General features: G+C 35.1%; 6 protein-coding genes and 1 non-coding gene across 9 annotated transcripts; 4 read left to right on the top strand and 3 right to left on the bottom strand.

The window, feature by feature from the left end:
- Nucleotides 1-477: 477 nt before the first annotated feature.
- On the top strand, nucleotides 478-2325 carry LOC106397320 (L10-interacting MYB domain-containing protein). Of its 2 annotated transcripts, XM_013837908.3 has the most exons (3): nucleotides 478-686; nucleotides 783-1118; nucleotides 1631-2325. In XM_013837908.3, exons 2-3 carry the CDS (start codon nucleotides 789-791, stop codon nucleotides 2168-2170), a joined length of 870 nt encoding a protein of 289 aa, XP_013693362.1. In that variant the 5' UTR covers nucleotides 478-686; nucleotides 783-788; the 3' UTR covers nucleotides 2171-2325. The 2 variants fall into 2 exon arrangements, with proteins under 2 accessions (XP_013693362.1, XP_048613924.1); XM_048757967.1 differs by lacking the exon at nucleotides 478-686 and having other exon boundaries at nucleotides 693-1118.
- LOC106397334 (protein disulfide-isomerase LQY1, chloroplastic) lies at nucleotides 2258-3589 on the bottom strand. The gene is made up of 5 exons (XM_022703097.2): nucleotides 3113-3589; nucleotides 2960-3043; nucleotides 2825-2876; nucleotides 2583-2739; nucleotides 2258-2491 (listed from the first exon to the last, which is right to left on the bottom strand). Exons 1-5 carry the CDS (start codon nucleotides 3251-3253, stop codon nucleotides 2470-2472), a joined length of 456 nt encoding a protein of 151 aa, XP_022558818.2. The 5' UTR covers nucleotides 3254-3589; the 3' UTR covers nucleotides 2258-2469.
- Nucleotides 3451-6903, top strand: LOC106412193 (putative HVA22-like protein g). The gene is made up of 7 exons (XM_013853098.3): nucleotides 3451-3672; nucleotides 3907-3949; nucleotides 4055-4153; nucleotides 4258-4314; nucleotides 4467-4530; nucleotides 4616-4822; nucleotides 4894-6903. The coding sequence occupies exons 2-7, from the start codon at nucleotides 3918-3920 to the stop codon at nucleotides 4996-4998; spliced, it is 564 nt and encodes a 187-aa protein (XP_013708552.1). The 5' UTR covers nucleotides 3451-3672; nucleotides 3907-3917; the 3' UTR covers nucleotides 4999-6903.
- Nucleotides 6904-9612: 2709 nt separating this feature from the next.
- Nucleotides 9613-11914, top strand: LOC106397344. The gene is made up of 3 exons (XM_013837938.3): nucleotides 9613-10274; nucleotides 10353-10450; nucleotides 11145-11914. The coding sequence occupies exons 1-3, from the start codon at nucleotides 9709-9711 to the stop codon at nucleotides 11819-11821; spliced, it is 1341 nt and encodes a 446-aa protein (XP_013693392.1). The 5' UTR covers nucleotides 9613-9708; the 3' UTR covers nucleotides 11822-11914.
- Nucleotides 11915-13579: 1665 nt separating this feature from the next.
- On the bottom strand, nucleotides 13580-14542 carry LOC106422402 (WEB family protein At1g75720-like). Its single transcript, XM_013863201.3, has 2 exons — nucleotides 14226-14542; nucleotides 13580-14152 (listed from the first exon to the last, which is right to left on the bottom strand). Exons 1-2 carry the CDS (start codon nucleotides 14388-14390, stop codon nucleotides 13685-13687), a joined length of 633 nt encoding a protein of 210 aa, XP_013718655.1. The 5' UTR covers nucleotides 14391-14542; the 3' UTR covers nucleotides 13580-13684.
- Nucleotides 14543-14707: 165 nt separating this feature from the next.
- On the bottom strand, nucleotides 14708-18452 carry LOC106397351. 2 transcript variants are annotated; one of them, XM_048757983.1, is made up of 10 exons: nucleotides 18244-18452; nucleotides 17595-17759; nucleotides 17283-17470; nucleotides 17151-17205; nucleotides 16671-16795; nucleotides 16303-16596; nucleotides 16170-16224; nucleotides 15697-16103; nucleotides 15469-15609; nucleotides 14708-15389 (listed from the first exon to the last, which is right to left on the bottom strand). In XM_048757983.1, the coding sequence occupies exons 2-10, from the start codon at nucleotides 17662-17664 to the stop codon at nucleotides 14985-14987; spliced, it is 1740 nt and encodes a 579-aa protein (XP_048613940.1). In that variant the 5' UTR covers nucleotides 17665-17759; nucleotides 18244-18452; the 3' UTR covers nucleotides 14708-14984. The 2 variants fall into 2 exon arrangements, with proteins under 2 accessions (XP_048613940.1, XP_013693400.1); XM_013837946.3 differs by having other exon boundaries at nucleotides 17151-17214.
- A 1210-nt stretch (nucleotides 18453-19662) lies between these two features.
- TRNAT-CGU lies at nucleotides 19663-19734 on the top strand. The gene has a single exon. It is a non-coding gene; the product is annotated as a tRNA-Thr (tRNA).
- Nucleotides 19735-23361: the final 3627 nt, after the last annotated feature.

The raw sequence follows: 23361 nt of genomic DNA on the forward strand, positions 1-23361 counted from the left end.
GGTTGGTAATATTAGTCCACGTCACATTAATTCATAAATAGTATAAGACCAACTAAAAAAAAAAAAATCTTGATAGACTACAAAACTGATGAAAATAATTGAGATTATACACATGAGGATGATGTGCTGTAAGCTGTATATACATATAGCAATGATTAGCATGGTAAACATTGAAAATAAATTTAAGTTAATATATTGTATTTTAAAGTTAATATATTGTATATTTTAATCATTTTTGTCTTTTAATCATTTTTTTTGCTAAATTCTTTTTAATCTTTTTTATTATATATCTAACTACATTCACAAAAAATAATGAAATAAAATTGCATTCAATCGAAATGAATAACATTGAGATATAGTTTTAAACATTTATTGCTGTGATTATAAATTTTATCGTTTTCTTAATGAATAAATGAACATTATTAAATATGTGTTTTCTAAACAGTATTTATTTACATGAATTAAAAGGAGGAGCTGGTTTTTGAATTAGGCCTGGGCTTTACGCATTTGATATCAGCCCGTTAAAAATGCAGGCCACATGCTAAAACGATACCTGAAGAAACGCGGCAACGACTCCGGCGAATCCTCAAATCCCTAGAGAGATCCTCTGGATTCCCAATTTCCTTCACCACCACCCTCCTCGTCGGGAATCCATGCAAGTTTGAGATCTCCTGAAACCGCTCCAGGTTAGCCTATCACTTTCGCCTTTTCAGCATCCGATCACTTTCGATTTCGAGTGATTATGCGTCACTGGTTTGGTGTCTTTGTATTTGAACTCGCAGATACTGATGGATACTGAGCCTGTTCAACCAAAGCAAAAGCGACTGTCAAGAAAGAGATGGACGCCGTCACTCGACAAGGTCTTAGCTGATCTGGTCGTTAAACAGATCCAGCTAGGAAACAGACAGAACAACGTCTTCGACAGGAAGACATGGCTCAACATACGGACCGAGTTCAACCACCAGACGGGACTCAACTACAACAACAATCAGCTTAGGAAACATCTTAATGTTTTGAGACAGCGTTATGATTCGGTTAAATCTTCTCAGCTTCATAACCAGCTTGTTTTGGAGGATACAGGATGTATCTTGGGGTTGGACTTGTGGGAAGATTTTGATGTAAGTCTATTTTTTTTTAATTGAAAAAAAAAAAACAATTTAAATCGCTAGGCGGTAATTAAGCGTTTTATGTAGGAGATTATTGATTAGAGCATCTCCAACCCATAGCTATTTCCACTTCTATAATAGCATTTAGAGGTGAAATTGCTCCAACCCACCTCTATTTCTTCCTCTATAATAGAGATCTCTATTTTTTCCTCTATTTATAGAGGAAGAAATAGCATTCCTCTATTTTTTACTCTACATTTAGAGATTGTTATTTTAGAGGAATACATTGGAGCATATCCCATCTCTATTATAGAGTTCCTCTATTTTAGAGGTGAAAATAGCAAAATACATTGGAGATGGTCTTAGGCGGGCTTGTGGAAAATTTAATTGGAGATTTATTGATTAGTTAGGCGTAAAGTTTTGATTAGATTAGATTTGTTGCCTAGGCGCCGCCTAAACCGATTTTAGAACACTGGAAAAATAATACAATGTTGAGTTTTGTTTGTTGCTTATGGTTCTCACAGGTGCAGCCTAGGAGTGAACCGGTTAAAGTTAAGGACTGTCCTATCTATGAGCAGCTTTGTACTATATATGGTGATGTTTCCTCTGAGGGAATGTATGCTCAGTCAAGTCACTTTGAAGGATTAGAAGAATCAATGCCAAATCATACCTCAGAGAGTTTACCACCAACGCCAAATGTGGAGAGAAAGAGGAAGAGAGAGGCGGATACGAAGACTTCTCATGTGTCCCCAAGCCAGATTGATCCAGCAGTAATGGAAACTATGGCAGGTACTTTGTCGGATATGATGACTAGTTTGAGGTCAAGGATGAGTGGTTTGGAGACGGAAGAAGAAGATGATAGGTTTAGTATTGCGAACTGCATCAATGCGCTTGACGAGATTGAGAATGTGGATGAAGGTGTTTACTTTGCAGCTTTAGATCTTTTTGAGAGTCCTGGTCTTAGAGAGACCTTTATGTCTCTTAAAGCTAACAAGTTACGCTTGACATGGTTGCAAGTTAAGTGTAGGAACAAACTGACGCCTTCAGTTGCACAGCTAGGTTGACTTCTAGCTATATATATAGCTCATTGTTGCTACCATTAGATCTGGTCTTTTGTAGATTTTTTTTTGGTTGCTGATGATGACAAATAGTTCAGGAGGAAAATAGTATCAGCTGTAAGTTGAAGGTACAAAAGTTGGTCTATCATGTTACCTTTCAACTGTTTTAGTATCCAGGTCATGATTTCTCACATGTTTGGTGAACAAAACAAAACAGTATTGTACAAATGTGAGTCCATTCCAGTGAAGAAACATAAGAAGAGACAAAGAGAGACTCTTTGATATGGTTCTATAGTGAAAGATGTTTAGTCGTCGTCCTTGAACTCTCTGACCAGAACAAAATTAAGAGAAGAGGTGTGTTAGTAAAAGAAAGGAGTTAGATCTTTCAGGTTGTCTGAGTCACAAGTATAGTGTGTACCTTCGGTCAAGGTAACGAGGTTGAAGACCAGAGCCTTGACAAGTAGTGCAAGTTAAGGAACCAGCACCATCACAGTTGATACAGTTGGAGACTTCCTTCTCTCCTCCACCAAGCTCTACTGTCACGTTACCACTGCCCACACACAATCTACATTTCTCTGCTCCATGACCAAAAAAACATCTTCATTAGGCCTGCCAAAAATGATTGAGAAGTTTAAATAAAGAGAGAGGAGAGACACATACGAGCTCCGGTTCCATTGCAGGGAAAACAAGGTTGAGTATTCTCTCGCTTAGCCTATGAAGGTGCGAGTAAAAAACGACGTAGTTTCGTTAACTTCATTACACAAGGCAAGTGAGATCAGAATGTGATAGACTTACGGCATTGTCGATTTGTGTCTCGTAGAAGACAGGGATTCCGATGCCCAATGCGACGCTGGCCACGCCTACAGAGATTGCGATTACCTAATTACGAAACAACAAAATCACTCAGAACCTTACAAACTCTATCCAGCAGAGCGGTGAGGATCAGACCGTGTTCGTGTCGACTTCTGCTTTGATTCGTGGATAACATGTAGCTGGCGACCGGAGACGGGAAGAAGACCGAGTGTAACTGACGGGGGAGTGAATGAACGGAGATTGAAGACGAGGCGGAGATGAAACTGACACTCGCATTTTCGCCTTTGTTGGTGTGAAGTCGCCTAAGCGCGCGAAGATGAGAGGAAGAAGAAAGAAGAACCAGTGGTTTTGGGTTGATCTAAGCCACTAGATTAGAATCTGCGGCTTATATTTGTCCACGTAGCTTTAAGCCACGTGATAATTATCCGGTTGATAATTGATAATCCGGTGTTAGACACCCGCTCAAAAAAGTAGAAGATGATCGTAACCGTCAAATACTGATCTAACGGCCTATATCGTTATGCACATCTGGTTCAGACCACTTTTGTAATAACTGGCACTGTTTCAAGTGCCAACTTCCAAGTAGAGAATAAAATATTTCGAAAAAGGATTCGCAAGTCACAATCTATACCGTTTGCTTTTTGTTTTTGTCATTTTCACCGTCCATAACATAACCGTCGACATCATTCTCCACGGTATTTACTCTCTATAGTGCTTCGGTTCAAATCGTTTTCTCATAAGTTATTGGTCGATCAATCGTTTAAATTTGTTCTCCATATTCGTCGTTTCTGCAACATTTAACAACTTGTTTTTGTTGAATGAATGTTATTTAGATGGGTGGCTTTTTAATAGTATCAACTTATATATTGTAATACTAATACGTATAGCCTGATAGTAAAAACATTTTTCGTGTGTCTTATGTTTATCAGGTGATATCACGATGATTGGATCGTTTTTGACAAGAGCCCTTATGTACGTATGCTGCTATACGTCATAACCCTATAATCTTTGTTTTTGTGTTTCTTCCTAAACACACTTTTCCAAACTGACTTACATGAATATTTCTATTGTTGGCAGAATGGTGTTTGGATATGCGTATCCTTCTTACGAGTGCTTCAAAACGGTCGAACGAAACAAGCCTGAGATTCAACAGCTCCAGTTCTGGTGCCAGTATTGGTATGTGTGTGTATACATGAGATAGACTCATCATGATCTCTTTTCTTGATCATACTAGTACGTTGAGGTTTGTTTTTTTATATAAATCTTTAATCATCTTGCAGGATTTTGGTTGCTGCTTTGACAGTCTTGGAAAGAGTTGGTGATGCCCTTGTTCTCTGGTAAGCTGTTAATTGATCTTATTGGTACAGACATGAGATAGAATCGCGATTTTCTAGGGATTGCGAGGGTTCTTTCCCTTGTAGTGTTAGGCAAGAGTTGCACTAAAATACTTCTTCTTTCTTTACCATATCTTTTTTTTTTATGAATGAAGGTTACCGTTGTATAGCGAAGCAAAGTTGGCGTTCTTCGTTTACCTCTGGTTCCCAAAAACCAAAGTAAGTAAAAGCCTTCTTTAGATTAGATAGAGACAAATCATTATTATTATTTCTGATTCCCACTGGCCTTACTCTCTGGTTTCAGGGAACTACGTACGTTTACAATGTTTTCTTCAAGCCATATGTCTCTAAGCATGAAAATGACATTGACCGCAACTTGATGGAGATAAAGACTAGAGCTGGAGATATGGCAATGATATATCTCCAAAAAGCATTCGCCTATGGACATGCAAGATTCTTTGAGATCCTACAGTATATTAGAGAACAATCAACACCAAAACCTCAGTCTAAGGTAAATTAGTTTGATTTGTTCACCTCTACACATTCACTTTCTGTGTGCATGTCTTTACTATTTATCAACAGGAAAAGAAAGAGACAACAACACCACAACTTGATGATCCAGCTCTTACGGTAACAGAAGAAAACAAAGCCACCCACGACGAAATGAAAAAAAAAGCTGACTCGTGATAGAGAGAAACTATTGGGGAAACACACATGGTACATTCCAACTTTGCATCATCTGCTTTCTTTTGTGAATCTTTAGTAGGAATAAATATCATTAACCAAATGTAAATGAAAATAAATATGGTTCGTGCCAGTTTCATATTTCAGCTGTAAGGGGCTAATGAACAGAATAAAGTAGCTTTTGAGGTATGAGATCGTTAGCATTGGGCGTAAACCCAAATCATTTACATAAATAATATTGGGGAAAAGTTTATGTCAGATACCTGCATGGGAAATCTTTATTTTAAAATTCAAAGAAATTTAATTTAGTCAGTATTGTAACACTCTTTGCGCCAACAAAAAGAAAGAAAACAGAAGATAAAACACTCCACCAAAAGAATGAAAATGCTAATCATAGGACCACACGGTTACAAGTTGTGACATATCAATCATTGCATGGGAAATCACATTTAGATTTACAAAATTTCTATAGATATCGCATACATGTAAACGAAAGTCCTAAAACAATAATGAGTTGTTATCGAGAAATCAGTAATTGAAGACGGATGTAAACGAATGATAGATAAATCCAGTATTAAAAGTTAGGGACCATTTTTGAATAGAAGTTGCTGTATATCTTATCTACTCAATCAATTGCATTAATTGATATGGAGCTTGTTTTATAACTTAGTGTGAACATCTTCTATTTCACTAGTTTCTTTGATTCTCTCTGAGCTAAAGAAAGCAACACAACAAATAATAATAGAACTTTAGGTAGTCAATTCCAATTCTCACATCTAGTTTTCAACAAGTTATTTGATTACAGAGTGTGTGTGCAAACAGAAATACATTGCTGTTGTTACAAGTTTTTTAATTAGCTTTTCCTAAAATATGAGGTAGGAAGGATCTTTAATGTTTCTTTGGTGGGAGATGTAATTCAATTACAAACGGTACGCAAGAGATCAGATGCGGGGCTTGATTTGGTTACTTATAAATAACTACTAGCTTTATGATTACACGAAATGGGGACACAATTGTCTCAATTTTCTTCTTTTATTTGAACCGTTTTGCTAGTACCTTTAAAATCCTAAATCACAGGTACGTTAACATATACTCCTCCCGTTTCAAAAAATCTATATTTTAGAAAAAAATTGTTTCAAGAAAATATATACTGTATTTTACATTTTAAATGCATAAATTAATTATAAATTTTAAACTTCAAAAAACATTATGGTATTTATAAAGATTTTATTGGTTAAAAGTTGTGGGATATAGTTGATAACACAAAATAATGCATTGGTAACTAAAACATGTGATATGTTTTCTTAATAAATGTAAAAATCTAAAACATACATCTTTCTGAAACGAAGAGAATAAGAGGAGGTATATTCAATATAACATTTAAAGTGATTTGACTTTTAATGGAGTTTTAGATGATTTCAATAAGTTGCAGAGATTTAGGTGATTTTTGTTAAATTACTTTAGAATATAACCTAAACCCATGAGATTTGGGTTTTAATTTTTTTAACTAAGAAATTCCACTCAAACACCCTAAAATCACCTGAAAACTTTAAAATTCTTCAACTTAAAATATTTTCAATAACAGCAGATTTTAAAGTAATCTACGAAATGTTAAGTTCAATAACAATAGATTTTAGATGAGTTTTTAAAATTCATGTTTAAATAAGAGTGGATTTTTCATTTTAATACAAATCTCCTAAAACTCTCAGTTGAATACACCCGCCTAATAGATTTTAATCAATTACCCACTATCAAATGATTTGAATTAGGAACTTATGATAAACTAAAATTTAACATGGTTGCTAAGTAATTTATTAATCCAAATAAAATAGTTAAAAAAATTACAAATCCCAAAATGTAGTTTTATTCAAGATTAATCGATAAAAATTATAATCTCGAAAACATGTTAAAATTTTATATCGAAAATGTAAATAAAAACTAACATTAATATACAAAGCAACTGGACCATTTTATTCATTTCCAATTATATTTGAGTTAGAGTTCCAAATTTAATATTTTCATATATATTTAAACAATGTTAGGCAAATTGAAAAGGAAAAACTTAGAAAATAGATCAGAAGTTCAATCTCTCTCTCTCTCTCGGTGTTTTATAAATCTTCTGACGTTCGTGGGTTTATATTTAATGCATAAGCACTTGAAATTACACTAACTGGGAATTGGCAGGGTACTCTCTTTGCTGCAATACAAGATGGGTAATAGTATACTTCTAATATAAAATCTGTATCAATTTTGAAGTTATAAAAAGGAATTTCATCAACCAAAGACCAACTCTAACCAGCCACATGCTTATAACAGATTCTTTAACATGCAGAGTAGGAGTAAATTTTCTGTCAGTCGAATAAATTCCATAGTCACCGGAGTAACACAATGTTATGTGTACGTAACGATTACTTTACTTCTCGTTTTGAAATTCAAACTGATAAACAAACAAACACATTCGCACCACCTCGCGCTCCTTTTGCTCTTTGCTTAGATAATAAAACATAAAACTGCAACATTATTAACTTTATAATGATATTTTATAAGGTTATTAATTAAGAGTGGAAACAAAAGAGTGAATGTGGAACACGACATGTGAGAGAAAGCCAAAGCGACTGCGTGATAAATCCAAGTATTGCGGCGAATGTAAAGGTCTTAGAAGATTTTCACATCCGGTAAACCCATAATCTTATGATTAATTTATTTTATGGTTTTTAATGAATGATTAATACAAATCACTCAAATTTAAATGTAAGCAAAACTACAACCTAAAAAGCAAGCTGCGTTACATTATGCTGTGACTTCTCAATCCTCACAACTGATTATGCTATAAATGATTCTTTGCTTGGAACAGTAAATTTGTACTCCATTTATCATATTATTAAATAATGTCCCATACTTCTTACACTAACTTCAAGTACTGACTTACTGTTAACTACTTAACTCCACGAATATTTACTATAATGTGATTAGTTGTAGCCCATCTATCCTGAAAATCAATTTCTTTTTAAGATGAAGGACAACACTATACAATCATAAAATACTTATTTAACATATGAAATCGTACACAAAACTCCATACAAGTAAAATAAATTTAGCAAAAATTTACATGGAGTATGTAAGAAATTAAAGACATTGGAAATTTCATTCGAGACAAATAGAACATTAGGAATACGTAATCACAGTTCCAAATACGATGTTTCCAAAAACCTTGTCTGTTGTTTACGTGTAATCTTGATCGGTTAAAACAATGGTTTGACCATTATTTTACCATGATTATTATTGTTATTAACATCATTTTTCTGGCCCTATGCATGGGAATCCCCAATTTTTACAAACAAAAAGAAAGTGAAAAGTTTAACATAGAATAATTTCCAAATTAATTTATTTCAACAAACTGCTATTAAACGTGAATTTACATTTGTGTAAGAAAGTGATTTTACATTAATGTTAGTATGTACTAGCGTCTATTAATAATTAGATTTCATTAAGATACTTAAGTAAAATAATAATAATAATACCAAACATGTTTGCGTCGCATATTCAGCTTGCATTTCGACCAATGGAAGCTTCATTGACACTGACCAAGTCAGCTCTTAAGAAGGTCAAACTGTAATTGAAGATTAGATGTGAAGTAGTTAACTGTTAAAGCACATACAAGCTAACCAAACTAGTCCAGAAAGAATTAATGTCATTTTCTTCTAACTAATTTCTTATCATAAGCACTTTAGAACTTACTATAATTCATATTAAATACTGTTTTCTTTAAGGAAAATAGTTAACTGTACCACAACTAACAGAGCAGCAAACAGATGCTAACATTGATTACAATATTTTTTTACTGACAAAACAAAATATTTGAATATTTTCCAGTAAAAAGCTAATTATGATTAAGGGTATGACTGGTTTTCCCGCTACCACCCGCAAACGCAGCTTTTACGGTTTGTAACGGTTGTTGGCGTTTTACAACAATCGCTCAAACCGCTCCAAACCGTTTCAAATCGCTCTGAACCTCATAAATTCAAAAACTGGTTCCAGCTAGCGTTTGCGGTTACGGGAAGATAATTTTTTTTTTTTTTTCAAAACAATACAAATACAAAAATAAAAATATTCAATAAAAAAATTAAATTGGAATTATAAAAATGCTAAAATATATCTATTATATTTTAATTAATATTATAAAAATTTAAAATAAAAATATTTTCTATATTTAAAAAAAAATTAAACTATAACTTTCTAAATATAACTTTTATATTTATTATAAAATTATTATTTTTGATATTTTTATAATTGTATAAAATGTAAATATTGTTAATTTATTATTTAACCGCAGCTGCATTTGATATTTAACCAGTCATAAGTATCCCGCAAACGCACCAATTTCTAACCGTAAAATTAGTCGTACAAATCTCTTAAAATCGCTAGAAACCGCAACCACCCGCATTTGAAAACTTCCGCAACCTCAACCGCAACCGCTGCGGTTGAACCAGTCAGGTCCTGAGAAAACAAATCGAATGACAAGAATACTAAAAGGTAATAAAGTCAAACAGTAAATAAAAAATTAAAGAAACATAGAGCCCACCACTTTAATCTTTCCCTCCTTATTACCCCATCTTGGATCCATCTTCGATTTCAACACCAACAAAAAAGCCTTATAATTAAAGAACCAAAAGAAACTCTCACATTCTCTCAAGAGCTTCTCTTTCAGTTTCAATGGCCTTACTAACTTTCTTGCCGGAAAACGCAGTCTCTCCAAAACACACTCCACCGCCAAACAAACGCAAGAATCGCGAGATCAATCACACCAACCAAACGCAGAAACCACACAAACCGCAAAAGCAGAAAGCAGTAGCACCTCAGAAGCAACCGTCTTCATGGGACCAAATCAAGAATCTCTTGACTTGCAAGCAAATAGAAGGGTCAAGAATCCACGACCCTTCCAAGAACTCTCAACCCGGTCCATCCACAACCACTCACTTATTATCACCTTCCAAGCTCGGCTCGTCGTGCAGCTCCATCTGCAGGTTTCGAGACGTGGCTCACGGCAACACTCGCGTGGTTGACAGAGCAGACCACTCTCCAGACGTAGCTAACTCGGCTACTCCTGACTCGGAGACTCGTCTTCTGACTCGGAAACCTGGTCAACACGGTTCTTCTTCATCCTCTCGGTCTCTTAGATATGGCTCAACTACGTCATCCGCAACGACGTCATTTAGAGCCATGCAGTTCCGTAAACTCTCCGGATGTTACGAGTGTCACATGATCGTTGACCCTAGCAAGTATACAAAATTAAATTCCGACAATAAATTAGCTGTCGTTTATTTTTGTTGTTTCATTTATTTTTTTTTGAATTTTAGGTATCCAATTTCTCCTAGGGTTCGTGCTTGTTCCCAGTGTGGAGAAGTTTTCCCGAAGCTTGAAAGCTTAGAGCTTCATCAAGCGGTTCGTCACGCAGGTAACGTTTATTTTTCTCTTTAATTTGTTGGACTTCATCACTTAGCTCACGTTATTTAATTACGCTCAATATTGATTTTGGGATGTACATGTAGTCACGTTTCTAAAGTTAACCCTGGTATTAAAGATTGTTTTATTCATCTAGTGGCATTTCTAAAGTTAACCCTAGTATAGTACTAACACATGTTTTGGTGAATACACACTTGGATTTATCATAAGATTTACCATAATGCTAAGCAATAATTCACTAATATGCTTTCATGTTATAGCTAGCTTAGTTTTTTCAATAATGGAATCAAGATCAAGAGATCTCATTGCTAATGTCGGTGATAATATCTATCAAATAAATTTGGAAGATTTGGCATTATTTTTAGTTTGTAATTAGAATATAAATTTATTTAACGCATCTCAAAGAAAAAAATACAAAATATAAGAGGAATATTAAATTTAAGTCTTTTTCAAAAAAAGAGGAATATTAATGGAGAACAGTATATTCTATAGTTTTTCATATCGTTATTTTTGCTTGGAAACACTTCGGTATGCGATGGGACCATTGGTACTATAAACATGAACAGCTGTAACAGTTCTTAACTAAATTGAGTGTCCCCTGCCGAACCGAATGTAAAATTCAGTTTTTGTGTTTTTTCTCGACTTTTATCATGTTCCCTGATTTAAACGTCGTCCTTTAATTACAGTGTCGGAGTTAGGTCCGGAAGATTCGGGTCGAAACATAGTGGAGATCATATTCAAGTCAAGCTGGCTTAAAAAGGACAGTCCAATCTGTAAGATCGAACGGATATTAAAAGTACAGAACACTCAACGTACTATCCAACGGTTCGAAGATTGCCGAGACGCAGTGAAGGCGCGTGCACTTCATACAACAAGAAAAGACGCTCGTTGCGCTGCAGACGGTAACGAGCTTCTCCGTTTCCACTGCACCACTCTCACTTGCTCTCTCGGATCTCGTGGCTCGTCTTCTCTCTGCTCTAATCTCCCTAACTGCGGCGTGTGCAACGTGATTCGCCACGGTTTCCAAGGAAAATCCGGCGCCGGAGGAGCCAACGCAGGCGTGAGGACGACGGCGAGTAGTGGAAGAGCTGATGATTTGCTGAGGTGTAGCGATGATGCGAGGAGAGTGATGCTTGTGTGTCGTGTGATCGCTGGGAGTGTTAAACGTGTCGATTCTACGGCGGCGGAGAAGAAGTCTCCCGTGGAAGATAACTCGACGGTTGGAGTTTCTTCTACCGGCTGTGTGTTTGACTCGGTGGCGGTCAATGCCGGAGCTTATTCAAATCTGGAGGAGCTGGTGGTTTATAACCCGAGGGCTATATTACCTTGCTTCGTGGTTATTTACAAGGTTGTAGAATCTTGAATTTGTTATATTAACTTCAGAAATAATGCTTTTTCTGACTTTGTAATATTGTAGGGAGATTAAGTTAATCATCATTTAAGATCTTAACATAAACCCCATCTTACTATTGACTATTATGTGTAATTACGAGTCCAAGCTAATTATTATCGTTGAATTCATGGTTAGGCTAATAAGAATTCATTAGTAGAGTGGGCCAAAAGACTATGATTATACCTTAATTAATAAAGAAGCTAACGAGTAAATTATTCATGCCATTTTGACGCGGAAATGTATTTTCTTACAACAGTAATTTTCAATAGCTTTGTTCACACTGTGTGGGCATCAAACAGTGTGGAAGTGGCAGAGAGTGATATAATTGCTACCACATGCGTACTCAGTAAATGTTTTGTCCTCCCAAGTTCTTTACTTGTTATTATAGAGAAAGCTGTTTTTTATTTAAAAATGATATAACTGTTTGGCTAATATGTGATTTTAAATATGGTAGTTACAGGAGTAATATTACTCAGATATAATTAACCCATAAATAGTAAAGAGTCTGCACGCTAAGAGGCAGCCATTGGAACTTTCCTCGTTGTCAGAAGCTGCTTACATTGTTTATTTTGCTCCTTGACGTTGCAAACGAAATCATCGTCATATAGCTGCCCAAAACTATCATTCTTTATTGGGCCTCACTGCTGATACAAAAAGACCTTGGAAGCATTAGTAAGAATCAGTAATGGCTTTCCTTGATGCTCCTCTTTGTAAAACGCTTATCAACTGCATTGGAAGGAAGAAAACAAGAACAATCTCTTTTCTCGTCATGAGAGACCGCATTTGCAAATAAAAGAACACTACGAACAATTCATCACGACTATGTAGAAGAATCAATATCTAAAGCCAAACGCACAATCAGACGCAGTTTTCTCGCAGAAGACTAGCCATTCTCGTAAGATCGATGGTGAAGAACAATGCTCTATGTGACTATGTTCCAGATTTACTTTAAAGATATGATCCAGGCATGTGTTGACATGCTACAGCCTTACATGTCTAGTTTTAACAAAGGGAAGAACTAAAGTACAAGACATATAATCATAAAGGTAACAAAATCTTAAATTATAATGATCCTAATCCAACAATCATATCACCAAAAGCGCCTTTGTATTCTTGTATGCTCTCTCCATGTCTTTTCTCTAATCATTTCACAACAAAACATTTTTATATGTAACTTTATTTTAAAGATCAGACTCTTGTTTTGTTTTATGCAAATGCTTTTGAAGCTAAATGTTTGCTTACTAGTCGAAAATGGTGGCGATGAATAATTCATTCTCTAACGTTCTTAAAAAAATTCACCATTCATAAGGAATAATAATTCATTCTCATTCTCATTCCCTTTCATTTCTTTTATTGTAGATAATTAAAGAACAAAATTATTCATTATTAAATTTGATAAGGAACAATCATTCATTTTCATTCATGCTATTTTATTTCCGTACATTCATTTTCTATTTGTTCCTTTTGTTTTCCAAATGGTCACTGGTCAGACCCTAAACGAGGGACCACAAAACTCAAATGAATAAATGATTACTCTTACGTTGATCAAATCCTTGTTCATCTTTTTCTTTATATTGTTGGAGCTATTAACCGGAGACTTTTCTCTTATCGCTAGGCTATCGATGTTTGGTTAACATTTTTTACGGATACTTTTCTTAATTAGAACTTTATCATACGTGCCATCCAATATTAAGTTTTTATTTTTTTTAAGTGTACGTAGAAACAAAATATGTTAAAGAATCATTTATGAAGGTCATACATTTATGACACTATTACACAAACCAAAAGAAAACTCACGAGAAAAGAGAAGAAAAATTTATAAACCAAACTGTTTCATTGCAAAACCTTTTTCTTTGAGAAGAATCCTCCAATAACCAAAGGGATCAAACTCTTCTTCTTCTTCTTCGTCTTTGTCTTCTTCTCCTTCTTTCTCATGGAAGGGTGTCTCCCAAGAAACATCCCCACCACTGGACCATTATTATTATTACCCGTCGCAGGGTTTGCAAATTTCACGTATCTCTTCTCACTCATCGATCTCAACCTTGGACTAGTACTAATTGGTGGTCCATCATCAACATGTGGAACCAACACTTCGAACTTGGTTTTGAAAACAGTATCATCCATAGTCTTTACGGCCCCCTCAGGATCTACTTTTAGCTTCTGAAGCTCTTGTCTTGTCCTCTCTAGCTCTTCCTTGAGAGAAGACAAAGAGTTCATCACCTGCATGCTTTCTTCTTTTGCTCTTTTGAGATTGTGTTTTGTCTCTTCAAGCTCTATTCCAATCTTTGCTGGATCCTCCATCTGTTTCTTCCCATAATCTCCAAGTCAGATGAATAAAAAAGGAAACTCAAACAAATATAGAAATGGGACTTACCACTTTGAGATGGTTTGAATAGACTTGACTAGCTAAGACCCTCTCACCGAACAAAGCGACAGCTTCTTTGACGGTTCTAAACGGTGCCGTTGTGTCGATATCTGCTCTCTTCATAGTCTCCATGTACGGCTGCTGTGCTCTCTGTGAAGAAGTAGCGAGGTACATAAGCGTATTAGTAGCTTTGGTGACTTTAGAATCGAGTCAGAGATTACGCAAAGCATATTAGTTTCTTCATGGCCACTTCGTCAGAACACTCTTCTTTTCAAATATTAGTATATTTTATAGGTTTTGGGAATATATATTTATACTTCATATGTTCATGTAAGTTAGTGCTTTTTATATTTCACCATCATTAACTAATAACATTACATAGAAAACTTTAAATATTCATTTTTTGAAACTAAATTTTATTTTCAAACATTTATGGTTGGTGTACATTTGTCATGTCAGAGCAAATGTTTTTCTTACATAACTCAAACAGCTTGAGGCACAAGAAACTTAAATCTTGCCATTAAAAGAAACTCACATCTAACATTTGTTTTTGTTTCCCCTGTGATTCTCATTTACACAAAAAAAAAACATAGTGTTTTTCTTTCTGGAATCATCTCTCTGTGAAAAACCTTGTTCATCCTATTCTCATCACCTGAGAAAGACACCATCTCAAATTCCGGCGAAGACAGAACAGAACTCTGTTTTTTTTTTCTCAACCAAGTGTCTGATCCTTAGAACTAATTTAACCATATATAAACCAGAGCATCTTCACGTCTGCTCGTTGCAGAGTAACTGCAATGGTGTTCTCGTATCCTCGTAAATAAGTGGGAAATGGTGCTCTTGCCTGTTCATCACCGTCCTTGAACGGCTGTTGCTATGGTGATGGTTCATTGACATTGCTGCAGCAGCAGACATGAGACGACGTTGCTGTTGAAATACATTGTTGTTGTACCTTGGCGAGGAAGCAACTTGCAGAGGTTGAATGCTAGCCAGGTTCAAGGAGAGGTTTGGTTTACTGTATTGGTTCGATAACGGCTGCACGGTGTTTACACTTGTAAAAGGTCTGTACTGAGCAGCAGCCCACATCCGTTTTTGAAGCTGTTGCTGCTGGTGGTGGTTTGCGTTGTAAGCGGTTTGGTATCTACTAGCTAGATAAGGAGACATTTGCTGCATCTGCAAGATGGAAGTCACATTGTTATGCAGCTGAATACAATCAAATATCTAATCAGAAGAGAGATGACTTTAAGCTAACCTGATGGCTAGGAAGTGCAGGTGAGAGGTGGCTATTGTAAGCTGCAGAGATAGGAGGATACTGCGGAAATGAGTTTGGAACCGGAGGATGAGATTGTGATGCTCCATTAGATGAGAGAGAGAGGAAGTCATAGCTCTGTTCCTGTTCATTCAGATGCGAAAAGAGATTTGAACTCGGAGAGGAAAAAGGTTTAACTAAAAACAAAAAGAAAACAGTTAAGAATGCTACCTGTTTCTGAGTAGTCTTTGGACCATAGAGCTCCAGAGAAAGCTGAGTCTGGTCCTCTTTCACAGGCTTTGGATTACATGTCTTGTACAAATCTATCAGATGTGGATTTTGATACCTGATGGATGGAGCAACATTGCTTTTAAAGTCACTAGTCGTTGTCACAGGGTCAGGGAGTCTGTATTGTGACGTTTCTGATGATCTTTGCTCGGTTTGGTTGCTCTCTCTGGTCTGTAATGCTTTGATGAGTTGGCAAATGTAAATGTGAGAGGCACATCTCTTCAACTTCCTCGGACGGACGCTTAACGGTGAAGCATTTATGGTAGGATAAGAAAGAGCTTGACCCATCCACGGTGGAAGCTTTGTAGAAGATGGCCTGGTTGAAGATAGGCCAGGCCACAGACCAAGACCTGTTATACAAACATAACTCAGTACTAACTCAACACTTACAAAACTTGTAAGGTAGCTTTTCTCACCGTTGCTCTTATACTCGATATCACTTGTTGCAGCCTTTGTTTCCATGGCTCTTGCCTACAAGTTTGAATAAAGTCATTAGTTTGAATCATAACCAAGAGAGCATAACTTAAGAGTAGTTGGTGTTGTACTTACAGGTGCATCAGTCACATTCACTGAGCTGCTTTGCTGTAAAGGCATCTCGTCAAGCTGCTTAGTTTTGTCTGAAGAGAGAACTGAATCCCCCGGTTCAAGTGATTCATCTTTGGTGGTAAAGCCAGTTTCAACAACCAAGACTGAGTCAGCTTTGTTGGTTTCTTTATCATCATCAGACAACAAAGGATCACAAGTCTTGTTAGTAAACATATCAGCTAAACCGAACAACGTCTCCGCAACTTCTTCCTCATCTTTTGAAATCATCATGGGCTTAGAAACAATAGCTTTTGCATCCTAACCAAACCAAAAAAAAAGAAAACATTAACTCAAAGTCTTGTAGTCATCATGATTAAATAAAAAGAACAAACCGTTTCTTGATTCTCCTTGTTAACCAAATCCATGTTAAGAGATTCGATTCCGGTTATGGACCGGTTAAGTCTCTTTGAAGGAGAGGATAGATTAGAAACAGATTCAAGATTCCTCTTCTTCATGGCTGCAATTCAAAGTGCACAAGAAAAGATACAAAAGTTAGGAAAGAAAAAAAAAAAAGGAACAGAGTTGCCCAAAGTAAATAAAGACAAGCTTTAAAGATAAGAAAGAACATAAACTATATTGATGATGATTTTTATAAAAAAAAAAAGACAATCCAAAGTAGCAGAATCTTTGCGTCCATAAAAAGAAAGTTAAAAGAGTTTGCTTGAAAAACAATCCAAAGTCTCAAACACCATGATCTTCCCAACTACTCAGAAACTGAGGTTTACTGACACTTGCACAGATCTCTCCACCATATGGTAAAAAAAAACATTCCTTTTTATTTATTTATTTTTATAAAAAAATGAAGAAGGGACCTGAACGAAGCTTCCTTGGAACAGAGGCGTGGGGATGCACAACACCATTACTCTCCTTCAAACTCTGAATGGAGAGAGATTAGTGTGAATGTGTAAGAAGGTTTAGTGTTCCTTAATGAGGAAGAAAGTTACCTTTTTTAGAAGCTTAGAAGATTTCATCTTCTTCTTCTTTAGAGAGACATGTTCGTTTTCTAAATCTGAAGCAGGGAAGTCGTAACACATCATCATCTCTTGCTTCTTACGATTCATTCTCTCATCATCATCAGCTAAACTCAGTTTCTTCAACGTTCCTTTCTTGTGTTTTGCGGAAACCACAGATCCTAATAATCCACAGAGCAAACGAAACGACGATTGAGTCTAATATAAAACGACAAGAGAAAAGGAGACAACTTTAGGATTTTTTTATATTTATTTATTTGTTGGTTTGTGAGAATTGGAATTTACCAGATGATTTTTTCTTGGAAGATCGATTGGCTCCTCCTCCACGTCTCATATCTCGACGACCCATTTCCATTTTCTTAAAAGATTTACTCTCTGTCTTCACCACTCAAGAGAAGAGATAACCAGAAGAAGAAAAAAAATGAGACCTCTCACTTCACTTCAAAATCTCTGCCCAAACAAAAAGAAAAAAAGTCACACACTTTGGTTAGAGAAAAAATAAAAAGAGAGAAAGGTAAAAAAAAAAAGAGAGAAAGAAAAGTTGGTTTCTCGTGTCTCGAAGAATCAGGTTCTCTTCGTGTTAAAGAGAAACAAAAAAGCAGATTTTTAGGATGGTTTTTTTTTTTTTTCTTTTTTACATTACAACCCGTGAAGAACCTCGCTTGCAAAGAACAGTGTAGATCGTTGATTTTTTTTGAAAATTAACTAAAAATGGATATTTTTCAAATAGTGAAGAAAGAAAGAAACTTCATTAATGGGAGAGGAGAAGGTCACTGTTCTTCAAATCTAATCAAACAACATTGATATCTTTAACTGACACAAAAGAAAGAAAGATAAAACGTATACAAAGTTTTATCAAAAACACACATTCGAAGCTTTAGATTCATCTCCAAAAACCCAGAATTTAGTAAGAGGAAAGAGATCAAAATCAAACCTTGTGCTCTTTCTCTCTATCTCTAGGCTACGATTATTTTCTCAAAGTTTGAACATTTGCGAAAGAAAAAAGAAAAAGACGGATAATCCGAAGCTGTCGCTTCGCTCTCTCGATCGCTTTTATAAATGTCACACGATATATGACAAAACGCTTATTCTCTCTCTCGTTTTACCTTCTTCCCCTCTCTCTCTGTGTATCGAACGGTGTGTAATGAAAGAGACACGATCACCGTCCAATTTATTTCACTGTTCTGCCACGTCATTACTGAGGAGATCGTTGTGTCAGACACGTCAGCATTAAGAGCTGAAAAATGTACTTCACTACTGCATGGGTTTCCTATGCCTATCATTTTGAATCCCTCCTACCCTCAATGTCATATCCCTTTTTTATTTTGTTTTTTCTTTGCAACGATTTAATATTGGATATGCAATTTTCTTTTAGAAAAGAAAATTCAATTATTATGATTAACGTAAATTATCTAATTCTTAGGTCTGTAAATAATTATTTTAAATCTCGATATCTCTTTTTATGTTTTACTTAGTTAACAATTTATTTTTAATTAGTGTTTATTAATAAGGCTGGCCAGTCAATGAATGGCCGAACGGCTAATTAATTGAATGGTTTGAATTTTGTGGGATATAGAAATAAGTTTGTAATCAATTGTTGTAGTAATAAATTTGTAATTAATTTCATACGTTTATAGGACTTTTAGACATCCAATTGTTTGAACACATCATATACTAGTGTTCAGTGATTTTGATTGATTTAGAAGTAACTATTTAATACTACTCTGCAAACCATTTATAACCAAAATGTACCCCCACAAAAGCTATGATAACTTCGCATAACCGGTCCCCTTTGTAACTCCAACGTCTGGCTGTCTTCAATAATTACGAGAGAATGTCACGGTGTTTTCTACTTTTCTCTTAATGACTCGACCAATCAAGAAACGGCAGCACTTCCTCAATGTCCAATATCCAAATGCCTAACTAGAAGCGTGTACGAACTGGTAGAGAGAGACCTCCTAGCCCTTGACTCTAGAGAGATAAAAAGTTGTGGTGATGTTAAAATCGACGGCTATTATTACTGTTCAGATGTCTCATCATTTCATCACACTGAAATCGACAAGTCAGGTGGGTTTCTGCCAAATGTCTTCTGTGTCTACCAAATAAATTGATTCTTCTCTCTCTCTTTTTTTCTTTACTCATTTGATTTTGATTATCTTCACTTGGAATAAGGCACATTATTACGATTTGTGTAAGGCCCATAAAATGTGCAGTTGTGGTTATGCAAAGAACGATTTTGGAAAGAAGACCCATAATTATCATTGAGTTTAAGGCCCACTCTTGTTATAATGTAAGGTCAACTAAGCCTACACTTCCGAGACTTGTAAAAGTACATTTAAAGAACATTGCATCAGCCTCCGTAGCATAGTGGTATTGCGTTCGCTTCGTAAGCGAAAGGCCGCGAGTTCGATCCTCGCCGGGGGCTTCATTTCATATTCTAATTTTTATTCTGTTTGTCTACCAGAAAATCTTATGCGTTAAACAGAACAAAACCCTAATCACAATGGAAGTTTTTTGCCTTCTTATTTTCATATAAAAGAAGACTTTCAAACAACCCATACAACAACGGCCATCAACACCACGACCAAATATACAATCACTAGCCACACAACCCCCAAAATTTACCACCAAATGACTTAATCAATGGATATTCTCACCAAACGGTGACTAGCTGCAACATACGACCTCCAGCTATTTCTTTTCATAACATTTTGCGCAATCAGACTAACACATTTGTTTGCTGAAGAAGTGATATGATCATGGGAAGCATCATGTGTTCAGTGTTTTCGAGGCATATCTGCTCAGCCACAAGGAATAAACGCATGAAACCACCTGGATAATATGCTCAGCTCAATTACAAAAGTCCTCGAAGAAGAATCATATCAAAAAGAGTTCAGACGAAGGAGTTATTCAAATTACAAAATAGGCGATCCCTAGCTAACGTGTTTTGGACCTGCGAACATTAGATGAAGAATTCTGACCAGACCATGATAAATCAGGCTACAAAATGAATTGTCTTATAATTTTGGTCCATCATAGAAGCCTTAGAAAGTGGATGCATCCCAAAATCAATTTTTAAAAAGAAATCATTTTTCGTTTTTAGCAAAGAGAGCATTCAGTTATATATTTTTTTCTCTATCTTACATGCACTCTAGACTTTGATTTTAACTTTCTTAGGTGTTCTGCATTTTGAGCTATTATTATGGACTTTATTATGATGTAGTTCTCTATTTATAGAGCTCATTTGCATGAATAATAAGACAAGTCTTTGAATATTATTTTCGGAACCTTGAAAGTGATTCTCATTTTCTTTCAATAGTGTGCAATATCCATTGATATTTCGATCCATCTTGATGCATCATATCCAAAGGATCAAATTGATACTTCCTGGTGCGTCATATCCAAGAGGTCACTCTCATTCTCATCTATATGTGTCATATTCTAAGATATTGAATTGGAATATTGGAGGCTTTCCGTATCTTTCGTGCGACTATTCACTCTATATCTCTTATCTTTGAAGCTTTACCGTTTTATAGTAGTAAGGCTTATCCTTTTTAGCAATTTAGAGTGTCAACTCCTTGAGAGATTTTCATCGAGAAGCTTCAAAAAAACATCAATCATTCTTAAACCAAACATGAGACGAATTCCACTTCTGATTCACAATGGATTGTTTGAAAATAAAAATCTTCTTATATCTCTTTTCTGAAATGTTTCTTTCATTTGTCCAACTTTCCCTCGTGCTATATTTACAGCAACTTTACTATCTATCTATCCTTGAACGTGAGTCATCTATTTTTGTTTTTTTAGACGAACCTATATGATATTCATTTATTATTTTCTATGGTATGGATTCATTCAGTGCCATGCTTAGTTTTTTTGGGGCCTAAGACAAAATTCAATGTAATAATATTATTAAATGTAAAATTTATTATAAAAATAATTTTAATAGATAAAATACTTAATAATAAAAAATATAATATATATTTTTATAAATTTATTTATATAGCATTAAATTTGGTGATAGAAACATATTAAAAATAATAAATTAATTATATAGCAGAAAGGAAAAATATGTCCATATATATTCATTTTATGGTAATCAAAACGTATTAAGTGTAAGTGTGAAATTGTACAATAAAACAAAAATAGCTATATATAATGAAGCTAGATGAGATGTACATTTAGAATCTAAAATCCCACAGAAGAAAACAATTTTTGTTATAAATATGTAATAGTCGAATATAATAGCTAAATCAAAACAAATGTAAAAATTGGGGGCCTCTAAACTTGTGCTAGAAGTGGGAACCTAAGGCAACCGCCTTTTTCGTAAGCTAGTAAGCACAGCTCTAGATTCATTCCGTGGACCAAATTTATGAATACCCGAATAAATATCGATGCTAAAAAATATCGTCTACAAATAAAATCCTATCTACGGATCGTTTTCCACAAATAACATAAAATCCCCTAAAAATATACATGTGCCGTGCTTTAAATTTATAATGAAAATCAAGAACACGCTATAATGAAAACATCTGATCATTGAGGAAAAGAATTTAAATCGATCATCTGTAAAGCAACATAACTTTATTTAGAAAATGAAACAATACAACGAGATTATTTCACGTAGAACCACACACAATACGACGTAATGCCAACAATTACTGTCAAACAAAACGAAATAGTCTTAAGGGCACTTGCGGCGACCATCGTGGGTGGTGAGGCTGGCGTAGCACTTGCACTTGTCGTAGTTTCCGTACGTGCCTGGTGGCACACAGTTGCACCTGGCGCAGCAAGTCCCGCACGCTCTGTGACAAAGGTTTGGTCTACTTGAGAGCCTGCACCTTGCTATACACGCACTTCCACAATCTACAAAAATAAACGTTAGTCTTAATATAAAACTTACATATGTCAGTATGTGTGCACATATAAGCTAACACAATTACCAATCTTACTGCCGTAACCGTTCTTTTTGTTTGAGATTTCCTGAGTGGATATTCGGAAAAGGATAAATATAAGAAGTATATTTAGTCAAATAAATAGATTTATATTGTGTATTTGCCATGAAAATATGTACCACGTCTGCCTCGACAAGTTGGAGAACAAGAAGAGATATGAGAAGAGAAGCAATAAAAGCTTTAGAAATTGCCATAACTCTCTAAGTAGATGATTATAATATGATAGAGATAACTGAACAAAGATAATATGTGTTCTGAGTTGTGTCTAATGAGAACTTGGAGGCCTTCAATTTATAGAACGGGAATCACTTAATCACTAGATTAAAAAGGAATGAAATTAGAAGAATGGAATATGAAGAAAAATGAAATAATTTTCATTCTCTTTATTTATGATCAAAATTGTAATGAAATCATATTCTTTGAATTTTGTTGACTTTTCCGTAGAATTGATGGGAAAAGTGCCAATTTCGACCCAAACTATTTCAGTCGTGCCAAATACGACCCGAACAATTGATCAGTGTCAAATACGACCTCAACTCAATTATAATTCAAAAAAACTACCCGAACTTCTTAAAACGTGCTTAAATCTACATTGACTCTAACAGAAGTTAGTCAACCGTTAACAAGATAAAACGACGTCGTTTGATATACGAGGAAAAGTGCCAATTTCGACCCCAACACTCTCAATCGTGCCAAATAAGACCCGAACAAATAGTCAGTGCCAAAAACGACCTCAACTCAATTATAATTTAAAAAAAAATTATCCAATTTTTTCTAAAACGTGTCTAAATCTACATTAACTCTAACAGACGTTAATCAACTTTTAACAAAGATAAGACGATGTTGTTTTGATATATGTATTTTTTTTAAAAATATGTTCATTTCGGGATTCAAATCCGTGCTGGGATATCCTTTTAAAGGGGCACACTAACAACTAGACTAAAATAATTTTTTGAAATATTATTACAAATTGAAATTCTCCATTATATAAACTACTATTCTTGTTCATCTTATCCAATTTAAAACTTTGGTGATTGCTTTATATATTTTAGTTATTGTTTAATTTGTCTAATATTTTGTACAACATATCTTAGTGA

The sequence above is a fragment of the Brassica napus genome, chromosome A2 (assembly GCF_020379485.1).
Source record: "Brassica napus cultivar Da-Ae chromosome A2, Da-Ae, whole genome shotgun sequence".
NCBI classification, from domain to species: Eukaryota; Viridiplantae; Streptophyta; class Magnoliopsida; order Brassicales; family Brassicaceae; genus Brassica; species Brassica napus.